Below are 25,881 nucleotides of genomic sequence, written 5' to 3'. Positions count from 1 at the left end.
CCCTCAGAAAACATTTGTTCACCCTACGGATTCAATTCAGGAGTTGGCTAGTGGAGTGGCACTCCTCCACTCACTAGAATTGTTATCATTGAGTCTAATCTGGTCTGTGATGGTAAACAGAACTGCACTTGCCCACCAACTAGCTCAGTTTAGTTCGGATGCTGACCCGTCAGCAGTGACTGCCAACACCTCGGGGGTGACTGAGGCATTCTCTGCGCTGTCTGGGGAATGAATGCAGTGCGGTGTGCTTGCCTGCTTCCTCGGGAACTAGACACAGCTGGACCCCCGAGGGCGGAGGCCGAGCGTGGCAGGCACAACCTGACCTTGGCCGCCCTCCTGTCTCCCGGGCAGCCGGCTACCTGATAGACAGCAGCTATAGTTGGAAACCTTCAGTCGTTGTCTCTCTGGTGCCTACCCCTCCTCCAGCACAGCCCCGGGAACACGGCACGCAATGGGAACTGTGCCTCTGGGGCGTCACCCACATAATATGATTTATAAACTTGTCGGTCGTGGCAGCGCGACGCTCAGGTACAGCCGCCGCACCTTTCGCTAGTGCAGATGCTGTGTCGCGTCAGTGCGCAGGCGCTCTGGCTAGGACGCCTGGGGCTGGAAGGGGGACAGTGCGCAAGCGCGCGGGGTTGGCGCGGATATGACGTCACCGTGTGCGACGGGGGAGCGGGAGCTGGGAGCTGTAGGGCCTTGGTACCGGAATCCCGGGGAGAGGGCTGCACTTTACCACAATGTTCGGCTCCAGCCGGGGCGGCGTGCGCGGCGGGCAGGACCAGTTCAGCTGGGAGGATGTGAAGACTGACAAGCAGAGGGAGAACTACCTGGGTGAGTGGGGCGCAGGGACCCGGGGCTCGCGGGCTGTGGGTTCGCCGAGCCGCGGGCCGTGCGGAGGGCTTGGCGTTCTGTTCCCGCAGGCAACTCGCTGATGGCCCCGGTGGGCCGCTGGCAGAAGGGCCGTGACCTCACTTGGTACGCCAAGGGCCGGGCGAACAGCGCTGGGCTGAGCCGGGAGCAGGAATTGGCGGCTGTGAGGCAGGCGGAACAGGAGGCGCTCATGGCAGCGCTGTGAGTGCCTCCGGATCTTGAGTGGGGAGGCAGTTTGGAGGGCGCGGCGGGGGGGGGGGTGTTACTTCTGGGTGGGTGCGCGGCGGGGTTGGGTGGGATCGCGGCGTGGCTGAGGGAAGAGGTGAGGCGAGGCTCGCCGCTCCCTGAAGCTCACGCGCGGCCCCCGCAGAGGCTACAAGAACGTAAAGAAGCAGCCCACCGGCCTGAGCAAGGAGGTGAGATGGGCTCTTTCGGAGGGTGGGGCTGGGTTGGGGAGGGGCCTGATCCCGCTCTCCAGCGAGCACTTGCACTCCCCTCCGCAGGATTTTGTCGAAGTTTGTAAGCGGGAAGGTGGTGACCCCGAGAAAGGAGTGGACCGGCTTCTGGGTCTGGGGAGCTCCAGGTGCGGGGCCGGGGGGTCCTCGGGAGCCCCAGAAATTTCGAGGGTGCGGCTTCTTGGGGCTTGGCACTGTCAGCTGCCTAAGGTGGAAACCAGTACGGGTCATCTAGGCCAACCACTTGTCTAGGGAGGCCTGGGGATAGGGGGTGGCCCTTGTGGGGATGTTTCACCATAGAATATTTTACCCATGCCCCCGCAGTGGCTCTGTAGGGCGAGTGGCGCTGTCCCGGGAAGACAAAGAGGCCGCTAAGCTGGGGCTTTCGGTATTCACGGTAATTACTCCCAAATATGCTGGGATCTCATGGTGGGGTGGGAGTCGGTCTGAGCGCCTCTTCCAGTTGAGGGCCACGAGGCAGGCCGTCTCCCCTTGGGGAGGCCCTCCCAGCTTCTGGCTGGTTCTTCCCTGTCGGTATGCTGGGGCACCCTGCACGCCCCCAGAGTGGCATTTCTTGGCAGCACCACCGCGTGGAGAGCAGTCGGCCAGGGACCTCCTTAGCTTTGGCCAAGAAGAAGCCTCGGTCAGAGGAGAAGGTGGAGCCGGGGTAAGGGCCCCCCCTCCCCTCCCAGGGCACAGAACTGCTTTCTCTCAGCATGTTGGCTGCTTCTCCAGTCAGGTACCCAGCTCCAGCCCCGTTTTTCTTCTGAGGAGCCTTGGGGGGCAGTGAGCCCTAGGGAAAGCTCCTGGCTGCCCACCAACCTGCAGCAGGGTCAGGGGCACTGGAGGGCGTCAGCACTTGGCCCCATGAGTGCAGGGGCATCCCAGTGGGAGGGCTGGAAGCAGCTATGAGGTTGTCAGGTAGGTGCTGTCCTGCAGACTTTTTGCCATAGTCGTGTCTGTACTGCTCACGGTAGCCGCTGGCCACACATGGTACTGAGTTATTCTTAGTGACTTGAGGTTGAAATGGCTACACATGGTCAGTGGCTACTGTGGCCTAGACCCGCCAAAGCCCCAGAGGCTTCTAGCACTCGTGCACTCCCCCCTGTAGTCCTGAAAGCCACAGGAAGAGCAGGAAAGAGAAGAAAAAGAAGAGGCACAAGAAAGAGAAGAGAAAGAAAGAAAAGGAGCATGGGAGAAGGCTGGATTCCTCACTGCCCCCTGCTCCCACCCAGTAGGTGCAGCTGCTTGGGGGTGGAGATGAGGGTGTGCTTGGCAGGCCGAGCCCCTCACCCCAGGCATCTCGCGGTCTCATCAGGCATGACTCTGACTCTTCAACTTGCTGCAAGAAGCGCAGGCACGACAGCGACTGAGGCCCAGGGGTCTGGAGGACTGGCCTGTGGGGGTTACCCCAGGCTCCCGTAGAGGCTTGCAAGTCCCTCGGTCATGTCCAACTCTTTGCGACCCCATGGACTACAGCCCGCCAGGCTCCTCTGTCCATGGAATTCTCCAGGCCAGAATACTGGAGGCTCAGTTGTGGTCCAGTATGGCTACTTCTATTTTTCTTTGTATTGACTCACTCTTTGTACTTAAATAAACTTATTTTAAGGGGAAAGTGTCTTATACTAACAGGAAAGTTGCTGTTGCGTCACAACAGAAAGTGACGTGTGAAAATGCGGTAAATCTTGGGAGTTCCAGCAAGGCCGTCTGCAGTCACACTGAGGGGCACTGTCCTTTTGGTGGTCAGCATCCTGGGGTCCCCTGTTGGCCTGGCCCCTGCATCTACTTCAGGTGTACCAAGAGCCCTGGATTATGTGTGGTCAGCAGGGAGGGCGGAGGGACCAAAAGGTGCTCAGCTGCAAGCAGGTGACCGTGCTAGAAGGGGGCAGTCGGGCTGGGCATCTAGATCTTGGGGAAGACTTGTACCTGCAGCCACCCGTCTTCCTCGGCCACCAAAGATCTTCTAACCACTGTCCCACAGGTACCCACCCCTGCCCCCCTGCCTGCTGTAAAGGCCCTGGGTCCCTCCACCCAGCCACCTCCAAGGCTGAAGGCACACGTACAATGCTGCCATCCATAGGAAAAAAGACAACATCCTACAAACCACACTGGAATAAAGACAAAACCTAGACTGGATTCATTACCTAGGTTCTTGTTTTGCTGCTGATTTTAAAAGAAATGAGAACTGAAAGCAACTCTGTCTTAAAGGCACTCGGCACTGGTTATCAACCTGTTAGAGATGACTATCTAGGGTGGAGCCTGCCTCCTGGGGGAAGGCCACCTGGACTCTGGCCTACCAAAGGCCGCCCAGTGGCGAAAACAAAGGTCCCAAGAAGGGCTCCAGGTCAGAGGGGCGACCACCGCAAAAGTGGGAGGGGGTCTATGGCACAGACACAGATCACCCAGCCAGGCCTGTGTCAACTACTGAGGCAGCAACACTGGAGACTGTCCTGCCCCTCCAGAGGACAAGCTGTTTGGCCTGGGGATACCAGAGAGAGTGGATGTTAGGAAGGGTGTGTGTGTGTGTGTGGGTCTCTTCCATACCATGCTTGGCCCTGGCCCCTGGGGCACACCCTATACGGTGACCCTGCTGTCCCTCTCATGACTGGGCACTGCAAAGCCTGGGACCAGGGGGCTGGACTGCCAGCAATGAGACCAACGAGGTGGTTACTACCAGGGCACTGGAACATACTCACACCGGACCACGGCAAAGTGAAGGTGGGGGGCGTGGGCAGGGAAGGGATGAGCAGAGCGAGAATGGGGCAGGGCAGAGCCATGTGGCCCTCACTAAGTGAGCAAGAAGAGGCTGTCCTTGCCCAGCTCCCAGAGGGCAGGCTGTCAGGGGCACCCAAACACAAGAGAGCCACGAAATAGTTAAGAGATTTTATTCTAATAGCTGTAATTACAGTGCTTGTTTGTCGAAATGAAAACTGAAAACAAGTATACAAAACAGTTGATTACTAATTGTGTATTGAAAGCAGTAAGAGGTTCCACGACACCAAATAAACCAGCTCTGAGGTTTTCCCCAAGATAAAGTTTAACAGCTCCAGCTTCTTCAGTGTTTATCAAAATACAAAAGAAAAAAGTAGAGGTTATCATTTTCAATGGCAAATCTGACCCTTGCAGGCTGAGGGAGTGAAAGCACATGTAGACAGGGGCTCTGAGGGGCTGGGGCTCAAGGATGACCACCCGCACTCCTGCTGGTGAGACCCCAGAGAGCCCGGAGCAGGCAAGCAGGGGGGCTGCAGGCCTCCCGCTCCAGCCAGGGCGTTCCAACCAAAGTGCCCATGCTGACCCGAGAAAAGGCCGGGGTTCTTCCAAGGGGTCTGAGAACGGTGGCTGCAGCCTCCACCCCATCTCCTGGGCGGCCACGTATGCACAAATACAAGCACAAACGCTACGGGGTGTGGGAGGACCCGAGACAGAGCGAATCACAGGGACCCTACTGTGACCATGCAGAATGGGTATCACGGCTGGCTCTGCCCCGCTTCATGTTCCCAGCGGGAAACAGACCACCGGTGGACTGGACTCAGGCCATCACCGCAGAGCCTACATTAGGCACAGTTCTCCCTTCTGTGTGTTCAAGTGTTCTCCTTATTTTGTATTGGTAACTATTTTAAAAAATGCACTGAGTTTGGGTTAAAAACCAACCACCAAAATGGATCTCAACACAGACCTAAAGCCCAGAGGAGGAGTATTGGGCTCGTCTGACACACAACTCCTGGATGACCCGTGTGCCTAAAATCCCTTCTCAGTACTAAACAGTGGGTTGATTTTCTTTTTACAATAAAAAAAGCTGAGTAATATTGCATAGGAGTACCAGAAACTGCCTCATTGGAAACAGAAACTATTTACATTAAATAAAAACCCAGTTGCAGGCTGCGTCTGCACATTTACAGCAGGGTGAAGCACACTGTGACCGGCCACGGAGACAGCTTCTGGCACTCACACCACAGGGGCACGCTTGCCACATGAGAGTAAAGCGAGGGGAGGAGGAGGGAGTGAGAGGGGAGGAGAGAGGATTACAGCTCATTTCTGGTTCCGGAGCTGATTGGACAGCCAGTCCAGTCCCTCGTAAAGCCCGTCCCCGCTGGTGGCGCAGGTGGCCTGTATGTACCAGTTCCTGTGGCGCAGAGAGTGTAGGCCCAGCTTGTCCGTGATCTCGGCCGCGTTCATGGCATTAGGGAGGTCCTGGGGGTGGCAGCGCAGCAGGCGTGGGTCAGGGGGGCTGCATGGAACCCTTTCCACCTGACCTGTGGCCCCCCAGTCAGACCTCCAGCCCTGAGAGGCTGGCTGCCTGACGTGCACCCCCACTGGCACACAGAGTGTTCAGTCACACGTACCTGTTTGTTAGCAAACACGAGCAGAACGGCGTCCCTGAGCTCGTCTTCTGCCAACATCCTCATGAGCTCCTCGCGGGCCTCATTCACACGCTCTCTGTCATTGCTGTCAACCACAAAGATGAGACCTGCAGAGGGGACAGTAAGCGTGACTGCAGGCACCCGGGACACCCCGAGCCCCACTCCTGAGGCGTGTAATGGGGTAGCTCACTCATACCTTGTGTGTTTTGAAAGTAGTGGCGCCACAGAGGCCGGATCTTGTCCTGGCCGCCCACGTCCCATACAGTGAAGCTAATGTTCTTATACTCCACGGTCTCCACGTTGAAGCCTGGAAGAGACCTGGGTGAGCCTATCCCCAGAGCCACCACCACCTCCCAGCCTCCCAAGGCCCAGCGTCCTCACCAATAGTGGGAATGGTGGTCACAATTTCACCCAGCTTCAGTTTGTACAGGATGGTGGTCTTTCCCGCAGCATCTAGGCCCACCATGAGGATGCGCATTTCTTTTTTGCCAAAAAGGCCCTTGAAGAGGTTTGCAAAGATATTCCCCATGCTGCACACCGGTGGGGGCAACACTGGCCAGAGAAACCTGCAGGAACAAGGAGTCCTGGGGTCTTTTTCTGTGCTGCCCAGGGCCAGGCAAGCAGGAGCAGCTCAGAGACCGCTCACCCAGAGCCAGGCTGAGGCAGCTCCTCCTGTCTCACAAGCTGATGAAATTCTGGCTCCTATCCAAAAGAAAACGGTCCTGCGCACCTACCTCTTGAGCCTCTAAATCACCCTAACAAGGCAGCATATGGGAGTCTTAAGACAAGGCTGACTGGAATTTGAAGCGGCTGCTACCATTATCTGAGGAACTTATAACCAAGGCCTTAGGGCAACTTACCTCTACGTCCTTCAACTTGCCACTCTGGGGTGCAGTAGTGTGGCTTTCAAATGAATGCTAGACTCTCCATAACCCAATGCAGAGTTCTTCAAGGGGCCAGAAACAACCACTTCAAGGCCCTACCATGTCTCCCAACTGCCCCAAGTCTCAATGAAGCAGAGTTCAATGGTAAGACAACTAACACCTGAGAACCTAGGAGGGCCCTGGCCAAGACCAGGAGCCAGCCCTTCCCAACAAGCTGAGAGCTCAGCACACCCTGCAGGCAGGACTGGCTGAGTGAGAACACCCAGGGCTCAAGAGCAGCACACCTGCTGCTCAGTCCAAGAGTATTCAGTCCAAGGGTGAGCCCACAGCATGGCCACGTTAGGGAGCACCTTGCCAAGACCTGTGGTCAGCGCTGGTCGGAGAGGCGGCCTGCGTGGTGCAGCCACGAGTGTGCAGAAGAGCACGTGCGCTGTGTCTGCACCGCCCCCCACCCCCCGCCAGCTCGCCTCACTCAGCAGAGCAGACCGGAAGCAGCCACTGAGCTGACTGGACCCCAGGCCCGAGCCCAGGCCCCGACACCCAGACCTGCAGGAAGGGGTGAGTGATCACAGCGGCGGGGATCTCCTGTACTGGAAGGCCCACATATGGCCTCTCCACACTCAGCATAGTCATCCTTCAGCTGCTTCACTTCCAAACAGGGCTGTAGGGGAAACCAGTCACTTTCTCAGATGCTCAGGAAATCTGGACTTAGCACCTACGGTGAAGCCAAGCTGTGGAGGGCTGAGCAGCCTTCAACTGGGCAGACTCTGTGCGAGTGTTGACAGAAAGCCACATCAACCACAGAGAGCTTGTTCTAAGCTGATGGGAGACGCTCACACCTCATCACTGGGAGGGTGCTGGTGGAGGCTATTGTTGAGGTTGGGAAGGAGTCTTGCCCTGCATACCTAACCTCCCAGAAGTAACTATGAGCTTCCCAGTGTTTGAACTTTGGATGGATACTGCTTGGGTAAGAGGCCAGTTCCATGGAGGACGAAGATATGGGCCTGCCACAGGCACTCCCCCCTCCATTCTATGTAGGGGGTGTGCCCCAGACCCCCAACACCCCACGTCAACTCTGATGACAGGCTCACGTGGAGCTGCCAGGTCTCCATCGTAAGCTCCTTTCTGCCTTAGCCATCAGGGAGCATTTGGGGACTATGTACACGTTCCGCTTCTCATCCAACTTCCACCCTCTAGTTTCAGCATGCTGACATTTCCTGGCTGAATTACTGCCATCAGGACTGTTCAAACGGTGGTTTTCTACAGTCATTCCTTCCAGCGTTAGTTAGCCTTCTACCCAAGGAACCAGCATTCTCTCCTCCATATACTGACACGCTGTGAGCTTGGGAATTCCCAGTTTGCTCAGTGGGTCAGACCGCCGCTCCACTGTGACCTAGATGCGCCAATGGCCTTAGGGGCATCCAGCGGAGCCCCTTCTAGCAGGCCTCAGTGCTCTTTCAACATTTTAAAGTTCTTTTTGGTTTTGAATAATATTACCTATTTATAAAATTAACATTTAAAAAGATCTTTACTATGGTATTTCCTTTTCGGCAGACAACCACTTTTCCTAAATATAGAGGATGATAAATTATGGAAAACAGAATGAACTGAACGCATATTTATCTCAGCTTATTTCTGAAGTCACTACCAATAAAGAAGTAAAGGACCGAGAGCAGGTGAAATTCTGGTGGGGTCTGGCCCTGGCCAAGCATCATCCTCAGCCCTGCAGGAGAGCCAGGCGACCTTTTTGGAGCAACTGAATCAGGGGTCCTCACTCTGCTCTCCAGTCAGAGGAGGGCACAGGGTGCACTGTTCTGGAAACAGAGGAATATGGCGAGATCAACAGGGAGGCACCCTGCCGCCACAGACCTGCACACAAGACATAGAGGCCTCAAGGCCGGGACTGAACTCTTACACCTGGAGGCCCACAAACATCCATGCCCCTATCTCCCTGTAAGAAGCCTCCAGTGGAAACAAAGAATTTGGAGAGAAACAAGACAGAAGAGAATTTAAAAAGAAAAGTAAACAAACAGAACCCCCAAGCCACACACAGCCCTAGCACCAACGTGGTGGAGATGTGGAGCCCATCAGACAAGAACAGGGCGTCAGGACAGATACGGCGGAGCTCACAACCAACGTGAAAAAAATCCACACACACAAGAGCCTCAGAACAGGGAGACTGGGAGCAACGTAGAAGACCAACATCTACCCTGAGTATGATGATGACTTTTCAGACACAACACCAAAGACATGATCCCATGAAAGAAAGAGCAGCCATTCTGAAAAATGTTTGGAGGTTTCTTACAAAAGACTCTGAACATGAAACTCAGCCCTCATGCTCCCCAAGTGGCTGCAAACGAGCAACCACACAAACACCTGCACACTGATGTTCACAAGCCTTATTCATGATTGCCACAATCTGGAAGCAACCATGATGTCTTTCCGTAGGTGAATGGATAAACTGTTTGGTAAATCCGAACAACAGGATGTCATTCAACACTAAAAGAAAAGTGCTAATGTACAGATAAGTGTATATTATTATTATAGTATAAACGTGCATTGAGTGAAAGCCCATTTAAGAATACTATACAGTGTATGATTCCAACTACGTGACATTCTGGAAAAGGCAACTGTGGAGAGACTAAAAGATCATTTCAGTGGTTCTGAGGGGTCAGGGGGAAGGGAGGATGAACAGGTAGAGATAGGGCATTTTTAGACAGTGAAACTATTCTACAATGGTTGATACATGCCATGATACATTTGTCCAAACCTAGAGAACGCACAGTACCAGGAGTGAACCCCAAGATCAAGTATGGGCTCTGAATGATGGTGTGCCAACGTAGGCTCATCAGCTGTAGTAAACGCGCACTCTAGTGGGGGACACAGCGAGGAAGGCTGTGTGTTTCCCTCAATCACGGGGCGAACCTAAACCTGTCCCCTGCAAAGAAAGACACAAACACTGCTTCCCATCTGCAGTTCTGTGTCAACCAAAGTATGGGGTCAGTGAAAGGGCAGGACAGAGAAGTCACGAGCGCAAAGTCTCACATGCGCCTCGTCTGCAGGCTGCCACAGGCAAGGGCAACACTCCCCGCTGCCACCCAAGGTGACAGAGGGAGGCAGAGGAAGGCCTGAGCAGCAGCCCCGCGGAGGAGAGCTCCAGGAAAAGAGGAACACGTTTCCTATGTGATTTAAACACGGGGCGTGGCAAATTATAAGGGAATTGGGAAAAAATAATGACAAACACCCAGGAAAAAACCCAAGGATGAAAATGAAGTCATTTTGAGATTTCCTGCAGGAAAACATAATAAGCCAGTCACCACTTGACTCAGCAGTGAATAACATTTATTTAGTCATGACACTTTGACTGGCACTCCTGGGTACTGGGAAGCCAAGGACAGAACTTGTGGTCTCAAGCGTCCAAAGCTGACACACTGAGAGACCGGATTAGCACCCTACTCAGAACAGTAAGGCGAGAAATGGCGATCCCTGTGAAGCAGGCTGGAAGACCGCTGTCTCTATTTGTTTTAGCATGAAGTTCATACAAACTGACACAGAAACCTGGGCACTGAGGAGCGAAACTGTTTTCGATGCTTCCCCAGCCCCTACATGGGACTGACGGAGCACTCCAGGGGAACTGGGCCCAGCAGCAAGCCCGCACCGCAGGTCAGCCTGAAGATGCAGTCAGCCACAGCAGGCCAGGGGCCTCCTCTTCCTCCCACCCAGCCCAGCGTGTCTGCCCACTCACAGTCCCTGGCCTGCCTTGGCCCTGCAGTTGGCTGAGCCCTAATTATCAATCTGGTCCCTTTCCTCCACACAGTTTTTCAACTTACCCAACTCCTGCAGCCCCAAAGGGCAAGTGGGCCATATATTTTGGTGGCTGAACCTAGATGGGGGTGAGCAGAACTCTGGGCTTCCCTGGTGGCTCAACGGTAAAGAATCTGCCTGCGAGATGCGGGTTTGATCCCTGGGTCAAGAAGATGCCCTGGAGGAGGGCAACCCACTCCAATACTCTTGCCTGGAGAATCCCACGGATGGAGGAGTCCGGCAGGCTGGAGTCCACAGAGTGGCAAAGAGTCGGACACATCCGAAGCAACTGAGCGCACGGCACAGGAACTCCAGGGGACGCTACACGTAGCACCCGGTCTCTCCCACTACACCAGCCACCTATCTATGTCCGCCCCGCACCTGGTCCAGGGGCCCTGCCAGCTCCTGATCTAACACAGCATGTGTCGCAGTGGAAGGCTCAACAGTGACCACAAGAGCTGTTCTGTGGCCTCTCCATACAGGTCTAACTTTTAGGACATCCAGCCTAAGCCTATTTCACCCTTTCCTCCACCAGGATCCTTTGCACTCAGGCAGAAACCTGTTTTTCAGGTTCAGGTAATGATCTTATTTGTAAGCAGTGAAGACATTGACTTTCTCAAAAGATCACTTCCCTGCACCTGCCTGAGTTTGCACCTTTGTGCTGGCTCATAAAGAGAGTAATAAAAAACCATCTCTTTCCTGAGATAGAAAGCTCTGAGCAGATGCAGCCCCTTAAGAACATTTTTTCCCTTTTTCTCATTAGGACCAGAAACAAGACTGGGTGTCGGTTCAACACTATAGCAAAGAACAGGACACAACTGGCTGGCTACATTCCTGTCCACAAAGACTACTAGGCTACAGGCCAAGGCCAAACAAGACGCCGCCCGAGGAGAGCCAGGAGAGGGAGGGGAAAAAATGTAGCGGTGAGTTTACACCTGTTCCACGCCAGTAAATGAATCCAGAGTAACTGGTTTATAGCTGTTAAAGAGAAATATGTATCTCCACGACCTCCACCTGTGCCCGCTGCATCTCCTAACGAATCTCAGAGGATTCGGGATGAGCAAGGGAAACCCGCCCCTATGAAGTTGTGCAGCTTACTTCTACAGAAGGAAAATCTGTCACATTTTCTGAAATGGCTAGGAGCTGGTTTATTTAACAGAATCTCTGTTAACAGCGAATATCAAGATGACCCAATCTACTGAGAATCATTAAGAAGAATAAATCACTAACCTTGGGAAATAAAAGTGTGACCCGGGAAGGGAGGAGAAAAAAAAAAAAAAAAATCCTGTGTTTTCTGTTCTGTGCTTCAGCCCGGGACAGGCTGCTCTGGTCCCTCTGTAAATAAGAGATCACATGGGTCTCCCCTACTCAAATGAACAAGCTAGGTGACATCAGAGCTTTTTTTCATTTTACCCTTTTTTTTTTTAGAAGTTTATTAGGTGTAAGTACAGCTCAACAGTTCATAATGTCAGTTTTAATATCTAATTTGAGAAAATTTAATAAAGTGAAGAAATTCCCAAGGAATTGATATACATTATAAAACATTTTCTTTAACTGTTTCATTTATTCTTTTAGCAGAATCAATGTGCTTAGATTATCAACTACTCAAAAGCCTAATCCATCTCTGACGTGTAGGGTTTTGAAGGGGAAGGTCCCCTACTTCCATAAGCGATATGACCACATATTACTATCTGCTACAAACTGATCTTTGTACATCAACTTGGGGTCCCAGCACATCAACTAAATAAAGCCTTGCGGAACTACTCTACTAGTCCAGCGTCCACTCCTGCAGCTCTGACATTCTTCTGCAACTGAGTAGACCACCAAGTATCGTCACTATTTTATGAAAATTAGTGAGAACTGAACATCCCAATACTGATGATAGGTAGATATGCCTTACAGGCCTAACACAACTGTGACAAAGCTAAGGATCAAGAACAGAATATTCAGAAGGAAGAATATTCAGACTGAGACACTCAAAGGATATAATTAGGTTGACTGAACGGTCTGTATTATATTCAGGTGTACAAAATAATGATCTGATATGTGTATTTATTGTGAAATGATCACCACACAAAGTTTAGTTAACTTCTGTCACCTCATACAGTCACTCTTTTTTCTTTGTGATGAGAACTTTTAGGATTTCCTCTCTCAGCAACTTTCAAATATATAATACAGTATGGTGAATGACAGTCACCATACTGTACCTTACATTCCAGGGTTTATCTGTCCTTTTAACCAGAAGTTTGTATCTTTTGACCACCTTCACCCATTTCACCTACCTTGACTCTGAACTTTCAATACAAAGAAAAATAGTAATGAAAGAACATGCAAAAACATTCTAGAACAGTGTAATTCTCGTCTGCATCTAAAGGTAAGCTCCCATGAGAGACTGACTTTTGTTTTTCACAACAGAACTTTCAGGATGTTTTGCAGGAATCAATCAGTTAGACACTAGACCTGGTCTCTCTGCAGCAGTCACCCCCAATTCCTGCCCCTAAAGAAGGGGGAGTGCCAGAAACCCAAAGGCTAGTACGACGACACTGGAGGGCTGGTCCCCAGGTGCCCTGCAAGTTGCCTCCCAAAGCTGAAGGAGGTGATTTCCGGTCAGGTCTGATTCTCAGGAGGAGCAATCAGTGAAATTCAATTTACATCCCTCTCTGCCAGCTTAAGATTCAAGGTGAAATTCTTAAAATGACAACGACAAATAAGCTTCACATCGATATGGCTCTCGGTACACACTAAGGTGAGCACTCAGCAGCCACTGTCCAGTGTCGAATGGAGCAGGCACACTGAACCACAAGGCAAACGTCGAAACAGCGTTAACTGCAATTAACCCTGCTTTTCAATAACTGCAAAAGTCAAAGCATTAACTGATGAACATATTTAGGTTTTGCAGTTCCTTCTCATCCATAGTCTTTAAGTTTTATTTTACTACTTAAAAAAAAACCCGTAACTATCCTCAAAGTCCATTACCAAAGACACTTAGATCGACCTGAAATCTATAGATGAGACCAAATAACCAGATGATCTAGCTCAAATGAAAACAATATCCACAGAGGACCTCTGAACACAAACGTCGCGTGGCCTTCAACTGGGGTGAAACAAGGAGTGAGTGATCCCTCCAAGTCGAGGCTTCCCTCAGATGCCCCATCAGGAGCCTCCCTCACGGCTCTGTTTGTCCTGGCAGCAGACGCTGGCTGCTCCTTGCTATTTCTTCTCCTGGATTTGCCCCTGGACTCGAGGGGTTCCAGGGGAAACCTACATTCCTAGTGCCCGGCAGCTACGCAGGACCATCTGAGTTTGCTGTCTGTGGGATGGAATGGCTTGCAGGTCCTGCAGACCAGTGCTGGGCACCCGGGCCCTCCATGATGGAGCAGCCAGCACCATGGACCCTGACGAGAACTCCTATTTTAGGAGTCAGGGCACATACACCCTGACTCCGAACACAGTCTCAAGAAGTTGTTCCTGGAAGGAAAAAAAAAAAAAAATCAAAAGACCCAAAACATAAATTTGCATCAACCTCACAACATTAAAATGTGCAACAGGGACTTGCTTTGGTGGTCCAGTGGTTAAGAATCGGTCTTCCAATGCAGGAGACTTGAGTTTGAACTCTTGTCAGGGAATTAAGGTATCACATGCTGCAGGGCAACTAAGCCTGCAAACTACAGCGAAGGAGCCCAGGAGCTGCAATGAAGACCCCACACAGCCAAGTAAACATTAAAAAAAAAAGACGTGTACCAAATTAAACAGAAAATGGAGGAAACAAAGCAACTTATGACTAAAATGCAAAGCAGGATATGAGAAACTACAGGCAACTCTACACCACCCGTGCTGTGCCAAGTCACTTCAGTAGTGTCTGACTCTTCGCAACCCCACGAACTGTAGCCTGCCAGGCTCCTCCATCTATGGCTTCTCCAGGCAAGGATACTGGAGTGGGCTGCCATGCCCTCCTCCAGAGGATCTTCCCCTAAACCACCTAGACACCCTGAAAAGTGCCCTACCACTAACTCCTTCCGAATTCTGCACGTCAGCCATCTTTTCAGACCTTAGCTGCGCTCCCAGCCCCCTCTTCATACTGATTCTCCACGTCATGCCCATCGAGCCCTTCGCTCAACCTCTGAAGGCAAGTCCAGACGCTACCTTTCCCAAGAAAAAGTCCTTCCCTTTCTATGCTTTTCAGCGCACCCTCAACAGACGGTAGGGCGAACAGTCACCACACTCACGTTAAGGAGCAGCTGTGTGATGAGTACAGCTGTGGGCACACAGAAGCTCCACACTCACTGAGACCAACTAAGAGACGCTGAAACACGAGTGCGAAAGTGACACGCTCACCCTCCCAACCTCAGCTCAATGGTAAACTTCGCCAAGCGTCGAAAGACTGATCCAGTTACACTGGGCCCCGAAGCGTTAGCATGTGCACGCAAGGGCATGCACGCGCACGCACACGCACGCGCACGCACACGCACACGCACACGCACGCACACGCACACACACATCTCCAGCTGCCGAGTCTCAGTCCCCATGATCCTGACAGAAAAAGCAGGCACATCTGTCAAACAGCACAACCCTGTGTTTTAGTTCTGGAAGTGAGAATGAGAAAGAGATGGCAGTTCAGGAGTCTGTCGTGAGATAACTCACATTAATCTGCTTTCGTCACCTACTCTAATTATGTAATCCCCACAGATGTGCTGACGCCTCTGTGGTTTCTGTCCTCTGTGGTATCTCCTCAAAAAGGCCACCCGCACCTACGGTGCAGACACAGGGCCCTCTCCAGGCATGAGGGCAGGGCCCTAGGGAAGCCAGTGTTGCAGAGACCCTTTCCACACCCTTGAAGAAAAAGGGAAGTGCAACCAACTATTAGCTTGTCAAAGTGCCCAGTTCTTCTTCCCCAAAGTTTCTCAGAGTGGCAGATGTGCCCCACCCCCAGGCTTTCTCAGAACAAGAAAACTTTGTGAATAGCTAAAATGATTAACGGAGCCGCAAAGAGTTGGACATGACTGAGCGACTGAACTGAAAATGATTAAATCAATCTCCAAAACCTGATTTTTGCCTGCAGAGAACTTTCATTCTGAAAACAAAATGTAAAAAAGATCGCAGCCCTGGCTCTGAGGGATGGGTTTCCCAGAGGAGAGGAAACAGGGAGAGCAGCAGTGATTGATGGAGAGTCTGTTAGGTCCTCTACCTCTGACGCCCCCTGCCGGCCCCGCCTTTGTGAGACCCGTCAGAAGCACCCAGAGATGCTGCCCCAGCTGGGAGCACTCAGCACACCCTCGCTGGTCTTGCCTGGGAGGCCGATGTGACTGCGTGAACTTCTCACTGGCCCAAACAGCCACAGCAACCCTCTCAGTTGGCCTCCTCCTACCCTGCTCACATTTTAAACTGGGGGCAGCCCTGGACCACAGACATTTCATTCATACATCTGCTCCCGCCAGCCTCTGCTGAAAGCCTCCCAGCAGTCCCTGGCGCCCGTCTCAGGCGACCAGAGGCCCCACCAGCCCAAGACTCAGTGTCTGGTGCGTTCACTCACTAGCACTGCCCCTGTCCCCAGCCATGCAGTCCCAGGGGAATGCAGGCCCCTACAGGGGACCCCAGCTGAACCTTCCTTTCATCTCCAGACTTATCTCCTATTTCCCCCTCAATGCATGGATCTCCCATCAAAATATAATCCTCAAATATAAAAGGACCCTCTCTTTCCCACTTTAATCCTGTGCAACTTCCTCCCAGTTTCTCAGACCCAAACCTCAGAGATACCCACAATCCCACTCTGTCCCTCTCATCCCCAAATCTGTTCACTGGCAAGTCCCATCATCTCTTTTTTAGAAAGGTGCTTCCCCATCACTGTCTGCCTGTGCCTGGTCCTGGCCACCTTATCCCCCGCCCCCTGACATTCCCAAAGCCTGTAGCTTTCACGTCACAAGGTGTTCTCGATGCCAGCAGGAGGGGACTACTAGGAAAGATCAGACCAAATTCAGGTTCCTTAAAAAGATCAGAGCCAACACTCCCGTGCATTTCACAGCATCACCTCTACCATTCAGAAGGAAGCTAGGAGACAATGAAACCAGCGTACTCACTGGACTGCAAAAACCCCACGTTGCCCCAACTAAAATGTAACTGGGAAATGAAAGACAGTGTCATACGACAAAATGTGACCTTCAATACTGGTCATGACCACAAGCTCAAGGGAGGCAGTCAGAGAACCGCCTAATGAAGACTGCCACAAATGCAGCAGCATCTCAGACACTCAAGGCCTGGTGTGTCCACCAAGTTTTTTTTCCTTCCCCCACCTGGAAACAGAGAACAACTCTTGGTACGATTCTGCAAAGAACCAAATACAATCACCCTTAATTTACAAGGTAGTTTCATTCCCGGAGAATTCAAAACATCTGTTAAAACCAAGGGCTTCCCTGGTGGCTCAGATGGTAAAGAATCTGACTCTAACGCAGGAGACCCAGGTTCAGTCCCTGGGTTGGGAAGATTCCCCTGGAGAAGAGAATGGCAACCCACCCCAGTATTCTTGCCTGGGAAATCCCATGGACAGAGGAGCCCGGTGGGCTATATAGTTCATGGGGTCACAAGGAGTTGAACATGCCTGAGTGACTCACACCTTCAATTAAAACTATACACACACAAGTTGACCCTGTACATAAACAGAATTAGGTTTAAGATATAAACAGCTTTTTCACCTACATGAAAGTCATGCAGAATGCATCCTTGCTTCTAAATATCAGTATTGCCTTCCATCTTTGACAGAGCCCCAAATCATCCCACACATTTCCAAAATACCCTTTCTGAGGGGCTTCCCCTTCAAGGAGCACTGGCACACACCAGCAGGGTTCCTGCCCCTCCTCTGCTCCTAGCAAGGCTCCCAAACCACTAAGCGCACTCCCAGCCAAGGGCCTCTGCTGCTGTTTTCCCTTGCAAGGGAGAAGCTTCCTGTTTCTTCCAAAGACCCACAGGAGCCCCTCCTTCACACCTCTGCTCACATGACACTCCTCCCCATCCTCGTCCTCCGGACAGGCCTGACTAGCTACTCTCAGCGCCCACTGCTCCTTCCGGGCCCCGGGGGCCTGCTTTCCCATTCCACTCGCTGCCGCCGCCCCCACCTTCCACCCGGCCCTCACCCACCTTCCCTCACCCATCTCCCTATCTCTACTTGTCTTCCTCCACTGGCCACCTCCCTGAGCACCCAAGAGATTCACAAACAAGGAAAGAAACAAGAATCATAAAAGAATATTTAAGGGCTTTAAGAATCAAAAAATAGAAAGATTAATCACACACATTTTTCTAAAAAATTAGTCTGTCAGAAAAAAAAAAAGCCCATCAAGTCTACAAGGACTCTCACACTGGTGTGAAAGTACACGCGAGTGCGGTGGAGCCCGAGCCTCTCTCTGAGGCTGCGGTGAGGGGGAAACTCGGGACAGGCAGCTGCTCAGGGCAGATGTGTGCAGCTCAGGAATGCTCAATGCCACAGGGGGGTGTGCACACAGTCTGCTCCCTAAGCCTGCCCTCGGGGACCTGCAACTAGTGACTAGGAATGCACCTCAGGAATGCGCAAGGCCTCTCTCACTCTGATGAAGAGAAGTGTTAAAACCTGCAGCTATTTTAAGCAAAGGTACATCGCCAGAATTGACAAGATACTGTAACAGATTCACTGAGTTAGGAACCGCATGCTCATCTACAGATAATAGAAAGCTCCACAGGAAAATGTACTCTTCGTAGCAATTTTTAGAGATATCCTTTATTCTGAAACCTGTGCTCAAAATGCTGGCACATCTAACTTTGCCTTTATTCCTACTTTGCACATATGAGTTTAGACAGAATCTTGAAATTGTTTTCTTGGCCATTTGTCCCTATGTCAAGCTGACAGGATACTTAAAACTTCAGGCCAAAAAATTTCCAGGGCCTCAGAGACCTAGCACCACTAAACTTTCTGTTTAGCGCCCACATATAGGCTGGATGGCATCACTGACTCGATGGACGTGAGTCTGAGTGAGCTCCAGGAGTTGGTGATGGACAGGGAAGCCTGGCGTGTGGCGGTTCATGGGGTCGCAAAGAGTCGGACACGACTGAGCGACTGAACTGAACTGACAGCACTGCAAAAATAATTTGGCGTACAATACAAACTGAAAGATGCTGGCTATTTTACATATGACTTGCTCTTTGGAGACAAATTCTACTGACTTGCTAGCATCCTTTAGAGAAAAAAACTTACTAATTAATGTTTCTAAAATACACTACATTTTTAACTTCTGGAAATGTGCGTGGATCATAACTGGGGCTTTTGTTCATTTACGCTGTATACTAACAGTCTGCCTCCTAGAGAGAATCACTCCCAAGTGCTATGTGTATAAAAATCTGCCTGTCTTGTACGTTTTCTGTCTCTTTTAGTCAGTGAGAAGTCCTATTATTCTCTTCCTATTTGCCGATGACAGGCTGCCCAGCTCAGTCTCCAACATATGCAAAAATCAGGAAACAAGGGTTTGTTAGGAATACTGAGGTTAGTTCCTGCGACAGACAGCTTCACTATTTCTTCCCACTCATATAAGGAAGCTTAATGTGAAAGAACTGGGTGGGGGCCTAACAGACTCTCCTATGAATAAGGAGCTTTGATGTTATTTGTGCTAAATTCTGCCACATTTTTTCTAGCTAATCAGGCCATCTGATCCATCTAAGAATGCTGGAGTACCTTCCAGAATAGTGTTACAGCTGTATAGCTATACCAGATGCTATATTTTAAAGACTTTTTAACAATCACAAAAGGATAAGGATGAAGTACTCCCCTCACCTTGGCTCACACTCTGAAATTAACCAACCCCTCTTTCTCACACTCACACATTCCCAAGCCCCCCTTTACTTGCCAGCGGGAAGCATTACACCCAACCCACTGCTGGGTCAAAAACGTTTCCAAAAGACCACTTCAGATGGTACTAGGAGGACATTTCTAATACCATCCACATCAGTGAAGAGCAGACAGATCAAAAAAGAGGTTAAGTTCTTACCTAATTTTAAGATCCCAACTGAAAGGAATTTTTCATGTTTCTTTTCCAACATCTGACAGATGTGCATTTTACCTCCTTCATTCTCCTAATCCTACAAAGGCTGGAAGGTCAAAGGGGAGACTATGGAATGCTGTGCACAGAGACGGTCATAAGCGGCATAGGAAGCACAGGCTAGATGGGTTTGAACACCAGCTCAGTAAGTGATCACAATCCTCGGGAGGGCTACAGAAACGCTCGGTGAGCCTGACCTGTGATCAAGAGCAGATTTAAATTCAGGTATCAAGGCAACATCCAATTTGAAGAATTTAAAGAAAATGGATTCAACTCTCTCAAACCAAGTTAATATACTATTTATGAACTTGCACAAGGGTTTTCCCCACTTTGTTAGGTTTATTCCTAAGGCCATTTGACCATGGAGATCAACTCGAGGGTCCATACTAAATTTTACTAAAGTCAACAGAAAAGTCAAGGTGTACCTTGTAGTTTCAAGCCTGTCGTGATCTTTGGAAAAGGTGGCTTAGCAGGTCTGAACAGCCCCTTCACCTTGCGCAAGAGGCAAAGCAAATAGCTAAACCACACAATTTAAAAAAACCAGAACTATGAGAAGCACAGAACCAGTTTTTGCTTTCTAACTTTCTTACAATGATAAGCAGACAGCATGTGAGTCAGCTATCATACAAACCAACTATTTTAAATCTTTCTGAAGTAGCAATTTTGAATACCTGTATCTGAAGTAAGCCATCACAGGAAACAGATTTGTAATGCCCAAGTGACAAGGATTCGTTTTCAACAGGACATTTCCAGTGAAGAGGCACATTACATTCTACCCATTAACTAGAGAAAACCTTTACGGGAGGAAGATGGCACACTGTGACAGAGTGGCCATATTTGTAACTTTCACACACACTCAACTGCTCATAATCCTGGACTCAGCAACACCATGCATTCAAAGCTCTTCCAGTTTTGGCTACTCATGATGGTTTCTGAAAACTCCCAAGGACACAGCACACGCCGTGGCATCTCACACTCCTTCAGACACTCTGCCAAAAACGCAAGAGCAACCATGCAAACAGCCAGCAGGGGAAAAAAAAAACAAAAACCGCTGACCACTAGTTCTGAAACAAGACCAAGAGCTGACCACTCCAACACCAACTACATCAGTTACGACTACATCAACTACACAGTTCTCAACAGTGACTTCCGGGGACACCCAAAGCGTTTGAATTGCTCGTCTCCTGCCAGCGATTTCTTGTGCAATTTCGCTAGATTTCGCTAGAAACAGCAACCTGGTGTTCTGTTGAGCGCTCAAAAGTGGTCAACTGGTTAGCTAATATTTTAAGTACTCTGAAATTAATGGCCAAGCCTTATGAACAACGCTACTGTTTTACCGTCCGTAACTGCTTGGACTGGAAAGCGTTAGGACGCTCTGCTAGGGAGGCTGCCTCAACTCCGGCCAGGTCGCGTTCTATAGGTAGGTTAAAGATTCACCAGCTCGGAAGTGTATTCCAATCCACGCCAAAGGCACCCGGGAAGCAATCCCGGGGTTGCAGCAATCTTGGTTAAAGGAGCCCTACAAAGCCGTAGGCGCGTCCATCGAGGGCTTCCTGGGCCACAGGCGCTCCTACTCAGACCCAAGCGCCACAGCACGCGCCTAGGAACCCGGGGCTCCGCCCGGCCTCGCCGGCTCTGTCCTCGGAACAAACAGGAACTGGGCTCAAACCCTGGCCATCGTGTGACCTTGGCCGTGTCCCGGGCTGCGGGCCTCAGTTTCCTGGTCCTTGCGACCCCGAGACAGGAGGCCTCGGAGGCGGAGCACGAAGCGGGGCTTCCTGGAGCACCCGCGGTGCGGGCCGGACTTCCGGGAGCCCGCCCCGGCCACTCCGGGGGCCTTGGTGAGAGGGTGGCCAGACAGAACCCCTCCCCGGCCCCGACTCAGCCCCCGCGCCAGCTCGGCCCCGACTCGACCCCCATCCCAGCCTAGACCCCTGGCCCCGCACTCCGCACCCACCCTGCCCCGCCCCGCCTCGGTCCCCAGCCCAGCCTGAACCCGCCGCCCGGCCTAGGCTCGCCCCAACCCCGGCCTCTAGTCGACCCTGGGCCCGCCGGGCCGTGGCTCCCCGCCTCGACTCCGCCTCGCCTCGGCCCCCGGCCCGGCCTCACCTCGGCTCTCACCTCGCCCCTCGCCCGGCCTGGCCTCACCTCGGCCCCTGACTCGGCCCTCACCTCCCCGGCTCAACCTCGCGCCGGGCCGCAACTCGGCCCCCGCCCCCGCCTCGGCCCCAGCCCAGCCTCACCCTCGGCGGCCGCGGCGCAGATGCTGCTCGGAGGCAGGCGTTGGTTTCGCTCCCACAAGATGGCGGCTCTGACGGCGGCCACGTCAGTGCCTGCTGCCGCGGGGGACGCTGGGGAACGGGGCAGTCCCCCCCGCAGTCCCACCCACTCGCCCTCTGCGGTGCGCAGGCGCAGACTCTGTGCGGGCGGTAGGGACAGGACCTTGGGTAGGCGCGGGGCCCGGGGAGGACGCCTCGCTCACCGCCGCGCTTGCGCGCGCCCCCCGCGTCCCCGGCGCGCCTAGCCCGGGCAGAGTCCGGCTGCGCCTGCGCGCGCCTGTCTGTGATCTGCCCGGGGGTGAGTTCTCAAGCCCATTTGGCAGATGCAGAGACTGAGTCCCAGGCGGTCCCTGCCGTCCCGGGGCGGCGGTTCTGGGTGCCAGCTCCCCTCTCCAGCCTCAGGCCCGGCGACCGCAGGGACCCACGCTCTCCTGTGCGCGGTCGGGGAGCGACCTGGAGAAGCAAGAGTCAAGATCAAGTGGAGAAGGCATCTGGTAGCACGGGTGGAGCAAGCACCTGGGCAGGGAGCAGTGCTGCCCTGGGGTGCCATCTAAGCGGGGTCCAGGTGACACAGGGGAGCCCCTCCTCTGGGAAGCCTCCCTAAGCTGATCAGAAGGGAGAGGGGGCCTACTGTGGTTCCTTTCCACATTCTCCAGTCTCGGGCCTTAGTGTGGCCCCCTGCTTGGGAACTCACTGTGGCCTGCCGGCGCGAGCCCCGTACCATCACTCCACTCCTGCGCTGCTTGAACTCTCTCCTGTACTATCCTCCAGCTGCTGTGACGGGAGGCACCGGTGAGATTGCTGGGGCAGCCTTCGCTCACTATCTTGCATGTTGTGGAGAGCACCAAGCAGGTCATTACCTGGACCTTGGTCTAGGGGCCTGCCTCTTGGTCCAGGGGCCTCTCTCCTCTACTCCCCACCTACACACTCCTCTTGGGGCCTCCTTACAGCGCTGGGGTGGCTGGGACCTCACCAGCTCTCCCTGGGGCTGCCCACTACCCCCCAGGGCAGCCCTCCTGCACCAAACGCTGATGACCTCCTCTTCCAAGAGGCTGAGGGCCCTAGATCTTGTGAGCCAGACTCTTGCTTGAGCCGCAGCCTCCCCCAGCCCTCGTCATTTATGGAAGACCTAGCCTGTGCTGTGCACCTCAGCTTCTGCCTCCCCATTGCTGAGAACACGTCACAGTGCTCACTCAACGTGCCCTCAGGGTTTTGTGTCTCCAGAGAGGGGCACAGAACCTTCTGGTGCTACTGGCTCTCTTCCCTAGAGAACTGACCCACAGCTGAATGCCTGCAAATGATTGTGTCCTCAGGAGCATCCTTAAAGAGACAGGAAGGAGCATGTGAAAGATACATACACAGTTTTAAAAAATAAGGTGGATTCCTACGTAAACCCGAGGTTACCCGATTTACCTTCTTCCTGATTCTTTCCTCCTGGTCTGGCCCCCAACTTGGGAAAAGAGAGTGTCTTCAGACCAGACAGGTATGGGGGCCCAGGGTGGGCACATCAGGGGAAGGATCCCTGCCCCAGGCAGGAGACGTTAGAGAGCCAGGAGGTACTAGGCAATTGCCTAGGGAAAATGAGGCCCTAATGCCCACCAGGACCTCCCTGTCCCCTTTGCAGGGATGGAAAAGCTGTGTACCTGCCCAGCTTTGGCCAGCAGAGGGCAGAGTGAGCCGGCTAGAGGGCCTGCCAGCATCCATGGCCACATCCACTGTCAGGTTCAAAGCCCCCAGCCCAGATCCTCAGCTTCAGCTTGAGCTAGAGCAGAAGTCTGGGGCTAAGTTCCTCCCCTCAGGCGGTCCCTGAGTCCAGAGACAAGGTCAGACACAGGGATGCTGAACCCTGGGAAGGGTGGTTGGAGGGACAGAAGTGCCAGAAAGAGCAAAGGAGCTGAGGCAGGAGGGGGAGGGAATATGAGTACACCCTCTAAGCCCCCCAGCCTGGTTAGTACCACATGCAGCTTCTATGTGTGGCACCTGTGAGGCGGGCAACATTTATGCCAGGCTAGTGGCAGTCAGAGAGGTTGCGAGCCCACCCAAGGTCACACGGTTAGAACTGAGCCCCTGGATCTCAGATCCTAGCGTGTTTGTTGCCAGCATCTCTTCCTCTGTCCCCACCCTGCCTCTGAAGACATTGGAGCTTCAGTGAATCTGTAGGCTGCAACATTATCTTGTTTTCCTCAAGTGATGGGGAGCTCAGTACTTACTAAGGCACTCAACACCCAGGACCTAGTTACAAAACTGTATCCTCTTAAAAAATTTCTCGGGATGGTGGGGGGTTTGGGGTGTCTCTGCCTACTTGCCCTCCCCTGGTGAGCTGGCCTCTAAAGAACCCCTGAGCCCAGAGGGGACCCTGAGACAGGTTTCTGTCCCAGATATGGGTGGGATGTGGAGAGGACCCAATCCTCCCCTCTGCTCAGCTCAGAGCCCTTCCTCTCTAGGACCCGCCCTCAGCCCTCTCTCCTACGTGTCCCTCCTGGTGCGGGCTTCAGGGATTATGCCAGCTGTTCTGGTGGTTGGGTGCTGGGATGGCACCTGCATGCCCCCATGCTCATGCCCTTTTTCCTGCTCCATCCCCAGGCCATTCTGCCCCCTTGTCCCGGGCCTGGGTTGGAGTCGGGACAGCTAGGTTATGCAGAAGCCTGTGTTTGGCATAGGGATGTGCCCACCGAGAGCCGCACAGCGGTCAAGGGTCAGTGGGAGGACCATGGCCCGGTTCCATGCCTGTGAGTGGGCTGACTCTGGGGCCTCTCCACCTTGAGACTCTTTGAGCATACCCACTCCTGCCTCAGTGTCCCCATATCATGCAGGCTCCTCCCTTCCCTGCATCCTCTCTCTGGCCCAGCTTACAGGAACAGCCCAGGACCATTCCCTACCCAAGGCTTTTCTCCCTCTTCCTGGGCACTGTCTGGGAATGTGCAGTTCTTGAATACTCGTCTCAGCTCTCCTGGGCATGGCATTGCTCTCTAGAAGGCCAGCTTCACTGGGAAAGAGGTTTCTTACCTGGTTCTTGGTCTCACTTCACGCCTGAGCAGACGATAGGTAAGGCAAGTCCAGGGAGTGCTTCTCAGTGAGCTTCGCACTGGGATGCCAAAAAGCACGTCTTGTTAGAACCCTCTGACTGACATTCACCATTCCCTCCCATTTTGAATATAGGTGACATTCCCAAACAGCGGTATGCACTGGCCCTACGATGTTGTCAGCAACAGAAGCCTCAAGACAGTTTTACATCTTGTCATGACTGTTGCAGGAACCATGAAATCTCGTTTCTGTCCCCCGCTCAACTGAGATTACAGAGGTGGTCAGCCTGCAGCTAGCGTTTTCATCTCTGGTGTTGGCAACGGAGGCTGACAGAAATCACAGCGCTGCATTCGAGCCCCCTTCTGCGCAAGGCTCCATTCCCACGTCTGCCAGCATTAGGGAGCCGAACACAGTCGGAAGGACACGCTGGATGTGTGCAGTCCGGAAAGTGCTAACTGCACTCGGTACATTTTGGAAACCATCATCCTCATCGAGGTCATAGAAACCTGTTGCCCCTGAAGTCACATGCCACAAAAATCTTAAAACTTTTGATAACTGGATCTGTTTCTGATGGTGCATCATTGATGCTAGGTAGTAATAAAACCGTATTCTGAGAAGGAACTCATGGACTTCCTTAGCCTGCTAGGGGGTCCCTGGTGCCTATATAACCTCCCTGCTCTAGCTTCTAGATGAGGTCAGTAGGGGAGGGAGAGAGGCCGCACTTGGGGATGCTATGTGGCAAGCTGTAGGGCAGGGGACCCACAGAGACATCTGACATGGAATTTGAGGGGCAGGAAGACACCAGTGACTCAGGCACTTTCCATGGTGGTCCCTGCAGTCTGGCTGGAGGCCAGGAAGCCAGCAGGAGATCATCACCAGGCTGACCAGGGTGTGTAGCCATGGCACTCAGCAAGCTGATGGGGAGGGAGGGAGGGAGGAGGGGCAGGCCCTCATGGGTCTGGGCGCAGATTGTGTCTCAGACTGTGAGGGGCCCTGCAGCCCTCGTCTCCACCTGGACGAAGCTGTTCTCTTGGGACTCACCCCCAGGTTTGAGAGGGCTGGTGTCTGTTCCTCTCTCTGGGGGGCCCTTCTCCCCCTTTCAACCCCCAGACAGAGGACAGCAGAAGGGAGGGACCCAACCTGTCTTG

At 52.7% G+C, this 25,881-nt stretch overlaps 2 protein-coding genes and 1 long non-coding RNA gene across 4 annotated transcripts; 2 read left to right on the top strand and 1 right to left on the bottom strand.

Annotated features, from left to right (window-relative positions):
• C7H1orf35 (chromosome 7 C1orf35 homolog) lies at positions 89 to 2,953 on the top strand. 2 transcript variants are annotated; one of them, XM_018051585.1, is made up of 9 exons: positions 89 to 528; positions 755 to 834; positions 924 to 1,074; positions 1,244 to 1,289; positions 1,377 to 1,456; positions 1,653 to 1,725; positions 1,910 to 1,995; positions 2,440 to 2,562; positions 2,647 to 2,953. In XM_018051585.1, the coding sequence occupies exons 1-9, from the start codon at positions 452 to 454 to the stop codon at positions 2,699 to 2,701; spliced, it is 771 nt and encodes a 256-aa protein (XP_017907074.1). In that variant the 5' UTR covers positions 89 to 451; the 3' UTR covers positions 2,702 to 2,953. The 2 variants fall into 2 exon arrangements, with proteins under 2 accessions (XP_017907074.1, XP_017907075.1); XM_018051586.1 differs by having other exon boundaries at positions 517 to 834.
• Positions 4,197 to 21,784, bottom strand: ARF1 (ADP ribosylation factor 1). The gene is made up of 5 exons (XM_018051587.1): positions 21,674 to 21,784; positions 6,071 to 6,255; positions 5,886 to 5,996; positions 5,672 to 5,796; positions 4,197 to 5,519 (listed from the first exon to the last, which is right to left on the bottom strand). Exons 2-5 carry the CDS (start codon positions 6,216 to 6,218, stop codon positions 5,358 to 5,360), a joined length of 546 nt encoding a protein of 181 aa, XP_017907076.1. The 5' UTR covers positions 6,219 to 6,255; positions 21,674 to 21,784; the 3' UTR covers positions 4,197 to 5,357.
• Positions 21,854 to 25,354, top strand: LOC108636407. The gene is made up of 2 exons (XR_001918379.1): positions 21,854 to 22,501; positions 24,869 to 25,354. It is a non-coding gene; the product is annotated as an uncharacterized LOC108636407 (long non-coding RNA).

The sequence above is a fragment of the Capra hircus genome, chromosome 7 (assembly GCF_001704415.2).
Source record: "Capra hircus breed San Clemente chromosome 7, ASM170441v1, whole genome shotgun sequence".
Classification (NCBI taxonomy): Eukaryota; Metazoa; Chordata; class Mammalia; order Artiodactyla; family Bovidae; genus Capra; species Capra hircus.
The sequence above is the reverse complement of the archived record's forward strand: the minus strand, read 5'-3'. Positions and strand labels throughout refer to the sequence as shown.

Bases quoted from the DNA above. Each gene is read 5' to 3' on its own strand.
- C7H1orf35 (XM_018051585.1), top strand. From the start codon at position 452: ATGGGAACTGTGCCTCTGGGGCGTCACCCACATAATATGATTTATAAA. The intron at 1,290-1,376 runs GTGAGATGGGCT...TCCCCTCCGCAG, and splicing joins CCACCGGCCTGAGCAAGGAG to GATTTTGTCGAAGTTTGTAA. The intron at 1,457-1,652 runs GTGCGGGGCCGG...ATGCCCCCGCAG, and splicing joins CTGGGTCTGGGGAGCTCCAG to TGGCTCTGTAGGGCGAGTGG.
- ARF1 (XM_018051587.1), bottom strand. From the start codon at position 6,218: ATGGGGAATATCTTTGCAAACCTCTTCAAGGGCCTTTTTGGCAAAAAA. The intron at 5,797-5,885 runs GTATGAGTGAGC...TCCCCTCTGCAG, and splicing joins CTACTTTCAAAACACACAAG to GTCTCATCTTTGTGGTTGAC. The intron at 5,520-5,671 runs GTACGTGTGACT...TGCCACCCCCAG, and splicing joins TCGTGTTTGCTAACAAACAG to GACCTCCCTAATGCCATGAA.